The sequence below is a fragment of the Varroa jacobsoni genome, unplaced genomic scaffold (assembly GCF_002532875.2).
Source record: "Varroa jacobsoni isolate VJ856 unplaced genomic scaffold, vjacob_1.0 scaffold_569, whole genome shotgun sequence".
Taxonomy (NCBI): Eukaryota; Metazoa; Arthropoda; class Arachnida; order Mesostigmata; family Varroidae; genus Varroa; species Varroa jacobsoni.
The window spans coordinates 94067-104195 of NW_019213471.1; the positions used below are offsets into that span (position 1 = coordinate 94067).

The 10129-nt window shown below is 36.5% G+C and overlaps 1 protein-coding gene across 1 annotated transcript; it reads left to right on the forward strand.

The window, feature by feature from the left end:
* Positions 1 to 123: 123 nt before the first annotated feature.
* Nubp1 (NUBP iron-sulfur cluster assembly factor 1) lies at positions 124 to 4500 on the forward strand. The gene is made up of 8 exons (XM_022835192.2): positions 124 to 271; positions 1215 to 1316; positions 1695 to 1921; positions 2239 to 2362; positions 2745 to 2902; positions 2988 to 3198; positions 3410 to 3493; positions 4362 to 4500. The coding sequence occupies exons 1-8, from the start codon at positions 241 to 243 to the stop codon at positions 4403 to 4405; spliced, it is 981 nt and encodes a 326-aa protein (XP_022690927.1). The 5' UTR covers positions 124 to 240; the 3' UTR covers positions 4406 to 4500.
* Positions 4501 to 10129: the final 5629 nt, after the last annotated feature.

Here is a 10129-nt window from a genome sequence, read left to right on the forward strand (position 1 = left end):
CATTTCAAGTACCACAGGAGGAAGCCATATCATAGAAACTGATCTAAGGTAGCAGAGATGTAAAAATGTATATTAATCTTAAGTCCATTAACATTAGCTATGCAACTGTGAATAATTTCGAAGTTATGCTTGGTTACTTGCTGTTTCGGTATTCGAACTTGCCGTCACAGTCCCTCTCATGTTGTCTTAGACATGTTGAACAGTTTCATATTCTAATTTGCGCCAAAAAATCATCACAATATGTCAAATGTACCGGCAAATGCTCCTCAATGTAAGATATTTATTTGGGATACAATTAACGTGCCTTTTTTGATAATATACCTTATGGCAGCCGTTTACTGGAATCGAACTTATATCAAATGCTGAAACTTAACGCGTTACAAACGTCGGTAAAGATGGATCATACCAATACATACATGTTTTGTATAATGCACGAAAATAAACATGAGTTAAATTGAATGTCGGCTATAGCCTGATGGGTAACGAAGCCAAGACACTTGTGTATTATTCTATAAGATGTGTAAATTCTGAAATTAAGAAAACGTCAAACTGTATTAGTGAATTTGGATGATTGCTAGTAACTAATTGATTATTTGTACGTTCCCTAATCGTATTTCATTTATATCTCTCTATCATTCGTATAATTTAATTTTTTGGAATCACTGAATTCATCCATTTCCTGCACGTTTTACAACCAAATGATTGCTAGAACTGCCACAACAGTTCTTGACTTCGTGCTCTTACTTCTCATTTAGGTAGTTATTTCAAGAAAAATTGTAATTTCGACACAGCATTTAAAACTATTCTCAATTGCTAATAAGCGTCCTCGGCAAATTTCATGATCAAGCTTCTTACGTGGTTAAGTGAAGCAAAAGTTTATTATATACTCAGCTTATTCGAATAGAACTTTAAAGAGGTATAAAATGCAGTTGCTAACTACACAGGAATTTTATGCTTACCGCTTCCTGATATGGCATTATAGTAAGCAAGTCGAATTCATTCGAGAGCAAGTTAGGCTCAGATTAAGCTATTGTTTCAATCGGTCATTTATTAGAACTCTACGGAAGTTTTAACCCTAGAATTTTCTTTCAATTTTCAAATGTTACACTCATAAAAAGCTTAAAGCTCGGTAGGGGTAGGAAAAGAAGGTACAGTAAAACTATTGTAACGAAATCTAATTAATTAATTACGTAATTTTGTTCTCTACATTTTAGCTTGCCCAGGAACAAATAGTGATTCCGCTGGAACAGCTGAAGGATGCACAGGATGTCCAAATCAAGCTGCATGTGCTTCTGGGCCAAAGGGACCAGACCCAGGTACGTCCCACTTATTTGAAGATGTATATCATACAGATCTTACAAACGGTAATAGTAATTAAAGGACCAGACAAAAGGGTTCGATTTAAAAGTCTAGGAATTACAATATTTTTAATTAATATAATGGTGTTGTTTAGTGGTTCGTCAATACCGTCAAACACATGTTGCGTCCATGCCTAAACTGATAATCGCTCCAAGTACTGCAAACTTGAAGTATTCCACAATAAAGGTTCTATGTGACAATCGGATAATAAATTGTGACATGCTAACTATGAAGACAAGGTGGTTGATTATCTAAGTATGTTTTTAAAGTTAATGTCCAAATTTTAAATTTTCATTTGCCACTTTTTTAAATAATTTTTTTAAATAAACTTGCAGATATGGCATTGATAAGATCACGCCTATCATCTGTTGGCCATGTTATTCTGGTACTCTCTGGGAAAGGTGGAGTGGGGAAATCGACAGTAACTGCCATGCTGGCAAAGATCCTTGCAGAGGAATCAAAAGTGGTTGGAGATAGCGCCAAAGAAAAACAGGTAGCCGTTCTCGATGTTGATATTTGCGGACCCTCACAGCCGAGCATGATGGGAGTCGAAGGTGAACAGGTGTGAATCGTTAAGCATCTTGGATCATAAATCTAGCGAAGTAAAGGCGAATTCCTGCCGTTCGGATACTATACAAATGACGATTAATTAAGGAAGAAAAACCCGAAATGGGTTTAGTTTTGGAAGTATTGCATTAAATATTGATTAATTTCTGCTACACGAAAGCATCTACTTTTCAAATCTTGGAGTTTGTCTTTAGATACTAATGGTTTCTAAATCATATTTTACGCGCGTTTAATTCTTTCGCTGCTAACCCTTTCAACCATTCTTAATAACAACATACAAAAGCAAACAGAAGTTATTACTCCTTGTTACAGGTTCATCAGTCTGGGAGTGGTTGGAGTCCAATATTCGCTGATGAAAACCTTGCTCTAATGAGTATAGGTTTTTTGTTAGGAAGCAAAGACGACGCTGTCATTTGGAGGGGACCACGAAAAAATGGTTGGTGTAATAGGCGAGTCGAATTTACATTGAATAAACATGAACCAATTGGCTCTTTTATCAAGAGAATTTTGAAGTGTTTTCCTGCAAAATAAATACGCCGACTTGTTAATATTTATCCATAACAGAAATTCCAATCAAGAATGTCCTCAATTTTTTATCGAATTACATCTCCAAAAAAATTTTGCTCGGTTATTTGCATAGCGTCTCCTTCTCTTTGTCATCACTGGCAGACTCTGTCATTGATGGGTAATTCGGGTGGATGAATGTACGACCGCCTGGTCGAAAGTTATTGATTTGGCAGTCTCCCTGGTTAAATGAGAAATTGGTATTTAATTAAAATAATTAAGCAAACATTTCAATATATTTGATTTAATTTCAGGGATAATCAAGCAATTCCTTCGAGACGTAGACTGGGGCGAGCTAGATTACTTATTAGTGGACACGCCTCCTGGTACCTCAGATGAGCATCTAACGATAGTTCAATACATGCGAGGCTGTACAAATCTCGATGGAGCCATCTTAGTTACGACGCCGCAGGTATATTGGCTAATCCATAGGACTTGATAAATGGAGATGCTGCACTGCAATTCGTTCATTTACTTAATGTTTATTGTACTCTTAGGAGGTAGCTGTGCAGGACGTACGCAAAGAACTTAACTTCTGCAAGAAGGTTTCACTTCCGGTGATAGGTGTTATAGAAAATATGAAGGGATTTGTATGTCCCAAATGTGCCAAAGAGTCAGAAATATTTCCTGCTTCTGGGGGATGCCAAAAAATGTGCAACGACTACGGACTACGACTCCTCGGGCAGGTGCCTCTTGATCCACTAGTCGGTAAGTGTACTTATGAAAATATGGCGTAAAAAAAAATTGGCCTTATTCGTGTTAACCCTAAATAAACGAAGTTGTATTGGAGTCACAAAGGTTGGTACCTGAACGGGATGTGACCCAATTACTAACGTCCTCACAAAAATGAGGCAATTAAAGATAACGCACAACTGTTCTTCATCAATTAATTAAACGAAGCTTTGCTTTCCAATTTCAGCCCGTTGCTGTGATGAAGGTAAATTCTTTGTGCGAGAGTTTCCTGACAGTCCAGCGGCAATTGCCTATAAAAACATTGTTGGAAGTGAGTCTTTCTAAGCGTTGCTTTCCTTCTAAAAGTATTCTATTTTTATGATCATTTCTCGTCTTATTGTGTATGCTTTTGTATATTTCGGGCAATCGTTCATACTGTAAAATTAGAGATTGACTAAGATGCAGAAGTGCTTGTGTATCTTAAAGACGGAGCTCTGTAACCTGTCATTTGGCCAAACAAGCTAATTTTAGTTTTGTTATCATAAAAGATCAGGTAGCTACCTAATTCATATTTTCTGTCCTACCTAATTCATATATTTCTGAACTGTGGCATAACCTGTGTCATTTCTGCGTGTGATTTACGCTCGTAACATTATTTTTGCACTATCAGTGTAGATTAGTTCGGTTCTCAATCTTCAAAATTAAAAACAACTTCGGGAATTGTATTCAATAGCTTTGATTCATGTTATTCTATCCCTTCATGGAGAGCTCAGCCGACTACACTTACTGAAAGGCACGATAATAAACGTATTTCGACTGTCTCATTTTCTTGTCATAACTTGTCGTAGAATTTCTTAAAGATTATGTGTCGAATAGATGATCTAGTATGTCTGGCAAAAGGTCTACTGGCTTTTATCTTTACTGAGAGAAGTTCTTATTTCTCTTATGAGAAACAAACTGGTTATCAAAGGTCGCTTAAAGAATTTGGGAGATGGACGTAGTCTGTCATTTTATGAATTGACCGGAGATGCAATACGTCAAATACAAGAGATTTCGAACCGTAAGACTTTGGACAGCAACAAAAATAACCATGAAACTAATAAATGCAGGGCCTAGCATCGGGTAAGCAACGAAAAAGCCTGTTCTTGAAATTTTTCTAGTAGCATATTTGTAATTCATATACTATTTTTTCCTTGCAGATATCAAGAAAATTGTTGAAAAGGATACAGTAAATTCGGCGTAATATGGAATTCCACTAATTCTACACGACGTTAGATATAGCTAATATATCATTGGATGATAAATAAATCTATATATGTCTGTTTCACACAAAAACTATGAATTCGTCTTTAATGTAAATTTTCGTCTTGAATTTCCTAGTAACAGTGTGTACTGAGCAAATAATAAAAAGAAAATTCGAATTGTATAACCAAGTAAAAATAGTGTAGCCCTTATTTATTTTTCAAGAATGATTAATTACATGGTGCCTATAGAGTCACCATAAGCAACATAATTCATGTGAAATTTAAAACTGACAATGAACAGTTGGAACAGCAATCTGTTCATAAATATCCTTTATGATTTGTTGGATCATTTAAGTTCATGGGTTTACATTTTCACGGCCCATTTTTAACAATCAATCGGCGCAGTTTATAAAAAGTGAATCGTCCCAGCTGCACTATTTTTAAAAGGGTTTTTTTTTGGTGCTTATACGGCTGTTTGCTTGTAAGGCTATATTGGCCTAAAATGGTTTTTCTGTGCGTGCACAAATACAAAGGGATATTATTCCATATCTTTTTGCTTTTACAAAATATATTCAGATATACGTAAGCCTCCATTTAGTTGCCGTTTAATCAAGTACGTAGTTAGTTTCGTACAGAAAACAAGTCGTCCGGCTTGACCATGGCACACTGCTGAGGGTTAAACGATCGAGAGGTCGTGTTGGATCCAGATCCGTATTAATTGTTTTTAGCGTAGCTGAAACCATCAGTCTTGCTGTATTCTTGTGGGTACCTAAAGCCAGCTACGTTGGTGTGCTGTTGACTCTGCGCGTACGGGTTCGCTCGCGTTCTGGTTGAAGACTGAAGCTTTAGCTTACTGACTATACTTGCTTAAAATGCAGGCTTGGCCTTAAACCATCACTACGGCCCTATATATCGTCATGACCAAATCGAGATTTGCCGAGCCTTCCGATATGTCTCAAGGTGCTCCGCTTTCCAACACTCTTTCTTTTTACCAGAGTCCTTTTCCGTCTTTCTTTTCGGCAGCCTTTTGAAGACACCGAGAATCACTGCACGATGAACATGACAAACAGCTTTATTTTGCCCTGTTTTTATGTTTATTTATTATTTATGTTTATGTGCTATTAAAGCAGCTAACCAATTAACTGCCTATTTAGCACAATAGCTAGAACTTGTTTAATGATTTTTGGATAATCCCTTTTTTTTTTTGAAATATAGGTTTCTTTCATGGGAATTTCCTGCTAAACCGATCGCAGCTTTTTCCCGATGTTAACGGTAATCACATCAACGCTACCTGTCGGCAAAGTGATGTTTTCTCTCCTTTTTTGCTTCTTCAAACTTTCTCTTTATCCTCGTTCCGCGAGAGAAAACCAGTAAAAACCAATTTGTTATTCATTCGCCTAATTGTCGAACTAACCAGAAAATGCCGTTACTCGCCAGGTGGGCATACGTAGCTCTACGCTTTCTCTCCCTTTCTGTGTTTTGAGTTTTACGTTCGGTATCATCACTCAGCATTTCACCAATACTTTCATTCATGCTTTCGTTCCCTGCCTACGCTTTTTCGTTTCATCTTGCCGCATTGTAGTTTGTAACAGCTACAGCTTCTCACCAGCCATCAAAACAGAATTACTAGACAGAAGTAGAACGGGACAATGGTTATGCGTTTGACTGCATGAGCGAATGAATGAATGAGTGGAGCGTTTTCTGGAACGGCCTTAATAATAATGAGATTGATACGCATCGATAGAAATATATGATGGATGCGGCAACAACGACACAAAAGCAGCTGCATAGTCAGAACCTGTATGGCAGCCTGTAAACAATAGTACGTTATGTTATAGTCTTCATAAAAAAAACTTTCATATCTGATTAGATAATGGTTTTATTAGCGGTATTAAATGGGCAAATTCCCTGATTCAGCAATTTCCATTGAAGATCTCCCTAATTATTCCTCCGGATCTTATAATACTTTGAGATTCTCGTATAAGCTTGAAAATCCACTGCATTCACGTACATCAGTGTATTGGCGTAGGTCAAGAGTAAGCGGCTGATTAATAGCGTCACGTCCAACTGCACATCTAATGGGTCTGATAAAAATTGATTGTTCTCGCTTAGTGATCTCTCTCTTTTCTATAGCCAAACCTCGTGGAATAGATGTAACGTGAAGAGTAACTATTAAACGTTCGACATTTCGATAAAAAAAAGGGCAGCGAAATCGAATTGGTTTTAGCATAACATCACTAATTTTTAATAAATGCATAATAATTACTGTTTATGTATAGCAATATTTTTCCAGAATATTCACGAGCATTTATAGAAATAATCTTATAATTTTGTTCACAGGATTCAGCACTAACATAGTCTCTAACGCTCGCTCTGAAATGCCATGTTCATCAATGATATCCTAACTTTCCAATTACCATTGTATACACACACTCACTTATGTTATTACGGATTAGATTATATATTTTGGGCGTTTAGCACCAAATGTTGTTACAAGCGCCGTGTTAAAAAATGCGTTAGTTACCTACAATTTTTTTTTACACCGTATGTTACCTCGTTCTTCATCATCCAACCTAGGTGACATGTTAGAACAAATAAAGAGAAAGAGCGAGGCGGCTTAGACGTACGTCAGTCCTTCACCCTGTACAACGGGACGGAACACTCTCCGTTGGTGCATCCGCCATTACCACATTTTCCATTGCAATAGTTTTGAATCACCTAACCCTCCCTGGACCCACCCAAGTCAATTAGATATCTCGTCCCCAATGACGATAGGATACTTAATTCTGCGAACTAAGTATCCTATCGTCATGAGCAATATCGTTCTGTTTTTGGCTATATTGAGCAACCGCCACGTTACGTGATGACGTTCTAAAACGATAAAACATAAGCAAAAATTATAGCCACATCAATGAATTTTATTTTTATAGGTTGACAGATTTTCGTAGCTTTACGCGCGGCTTAAAATGTCGTGCATTTTGTTCCGGCAGTTTAACAGACGTTTAGCTCAGACCTCATACATTGTATCGACGAACTCGAACCATCTGTTGGGACAAGCAGAAACTACAAAATATAGAATGATAAAGACAAATTTATATTAGCGAATTCGTAAGAAGCTGCAGCTATCTTTCAGCCACCTCTACGAGCTTACTTAGAGCCATTGCTATGTTGACCGGCTGTGGTTAAAGTGGGAAGGTGTACGTAACGTACTTTCCGCATGCTTGACTAATGCTCGAACAAGCTTTGACGTTAACCTACTCTCAGTCGGATTTCCTGGGCCTTCCAACCTAATGGTTGTTATCAAAACGTCACAAGTAGTCAACCTTATTCTTTGATACCAAAACAGTAACGGAAAAAGTACTCGAAACATATTTAGACTATCCATGTTATAATAATATTTGGGTGAAACATACTACTAGACAGTGACGCATAATACGTTTTCATATAACTATTAACTTCGATACAGTATGAAATTTCAGTTAACGGAACTGCACTATTATTCTATCACCTTGAATATTACAGTCGTAACGTGTAAACATTTTTTTTCTTGCTTGTACTGGTACATCTCTAAGTTCCATTAAGAAAAATAATGGAAATCTCCTATAATGTTCGACTACGAATCTCAATTTTTATATTTCTATTGCCATTCAAATTAAATAAATGGCTTACCAGCTGAGAATCTGAATTGTAAACTGTTATTTTGTTATTATACGATTTCAAAAAGCTGATAATCATTTACGAAATAAAAAAAATTTACTCAGGTCGTCTCGTACCACACACTTAGCTGTCCAAGCCGCGTTGATTCTATCTAAATTAGCGTTTAATAAGGACAAACACTACTATAATTTTACAGATAAATAAACTGAACAGAAAATGATTTGTTCAGTAATCGACCTCAAAAAGCTGGCAAAACATGGCCAATCTAATTTGATCACATGATAGATCAGATAGACCAGCGCACTTCATATTTTAAATATTCAGATCAAGTACAATGCGCATATACACTGGAATGTGAGCCTCGGTTTTTACAGCCTCTTGAGGTTGCTTCGTCGCATCTTAGAACCGGTTTTACAGGAAATCAGAAAAAACGAGAAGATTTTTCTGATAGCTACTATGTGGCGGCTTGGAGATGTGGGTAGCTGGAGATTGCGTCAGATATGCTTACGGTGTTTTTCTAGTCCGGCCTTTTTCTATCGCTTTGTCAAAATATAACTTCATTGCCTTCAACCTAAATTAATACACGTATTTTTCTGCCCTCTCCTAAGGTAACATGGTCTATGCCTAAACCTATCGTACTCGAATCTAAATATTAACCATATCAAAAAAGAAAGAAAACTTTCAAGAACAACATTAGAAAATAATCGCATACTCGTAAAAATACGAGAGATCAAGTCAACTTAGCCGAATCTAATAGATCCACAATGAGAAGCATTGCTCAGCTATTAGCTAAACCATGATTTCAGGTTTGGTTATATTGAACAACAAAAGTTAATAAAAAATTGAATACTATCTACGGGTGTCCTCAGATAAAATCATTCTAGGAATATTCGTAAAATTGTAAAAGTTAATTTTTTGTCGTGATCCAGTAAAAATAGTAATAAATAGAACAAGAATCAACACGTAACGTACAGCTGCTCATGTACAATCGTTGTACCTGCGTGCAGTTCCCACAATTCGTTAATCTTAGCTAATAAACACGTCAACTGGCTTGGCCAAGCTAAACAAATGTTATTTATTAGCATTTTCTGAGGAGCTTGACGCAGTAATTTTCGTGCTTTTCACATCATTCCGGCAGTATTGTTTGCCGGCGCTCTTATCACAGCCTTCTTCATACAAATATGTACTATTAAACGAATATTAGGTCGGTCACTATGTAATACGTAATGGTAAACTTTATGAACTTTTTTCACAAGCTTTAGTTCAAAGTATGACTTTCTGCTATATGGGGTAGTAACTTGTTACAACGCTGTCGTAGAAGTGTGGGATGCATGAGTCCATGAAGTCTTGCAAGGCCATTTCAACATCATGTGAAACTTTCAATCATTTTTCTACCAAGAAGTTATTAAGATTTTAATAAAAGTGATAGCCTTTGAGAGCACAATGTCTGGTGAATCTCCAACTGAAACTTCTGCGTCTAAGTTACCGTGACTCTTGAGAAATTTTGTTAGGTCTTCTTCAACAATGTTGGCTATTGAATGGTGAGTTTAGTCATTTAACTGCTGTAGTCGTCGACGAGCTAGGACTCATAGTGTTGTAGTGGATAGCCAGATTACCAAATAGGCAGAGTTAGTTATTGCCGGTATATATTTGCTTTAGAAAGATATTCTCATCGGTTTAGTTGCATTTGCCACTTATGTGACATTATTGCAGAAGATCCGTTTTTCTCCACAAATCACAATTCGATGTAAAAATGGGTCGCAAATGCAAATGGGACATAAAAGAGAAATAAGTATCTCGTTTTCAAAGTTTTTGATTTTTGCTCAAATTATACAAAGATCAAAGTGACCTGATTAATTTGACCGAAGCGAATGTTTTTTTTTTACGTACACCGAATATGATTGCTAACACTCTTAAATTTTAAGATGGATAGATTTTTATCAATCACTTTTTCACGTTCTTTTTATCACACAGTCTTTTACCAGATAATTTTCGGGTTCAAAATATTCTTTATAGAATCATTTAAACAAACGGCTAAAAGTGCAGATTTAATTCAATAGAGGGTT

Excerpts from the sequence above, each read along its gene's own strand:
- Nubp1 (XM_022835192.2), top strand. The coding sequence starts at position 241 with ATGTCAAATGTACCGGCAAATGCTCCTCAAT. Across the intron at positions 1,922-2,238 it reads TGGGAGTCGAAGGTGAACAG|GTTCATCAGTCTGGGAGTGG; the intron begins GTGTGAATCGTT and ends TCCTTGTTACAG. Across the intron at positions 2,903-2,987 it reads TCTTAGTTACGACGCCGCAG|GAGGTAGCTGTGCAGGACGT; the intron begins GTATATTGGCTA and ends TTGTACTCTTAG.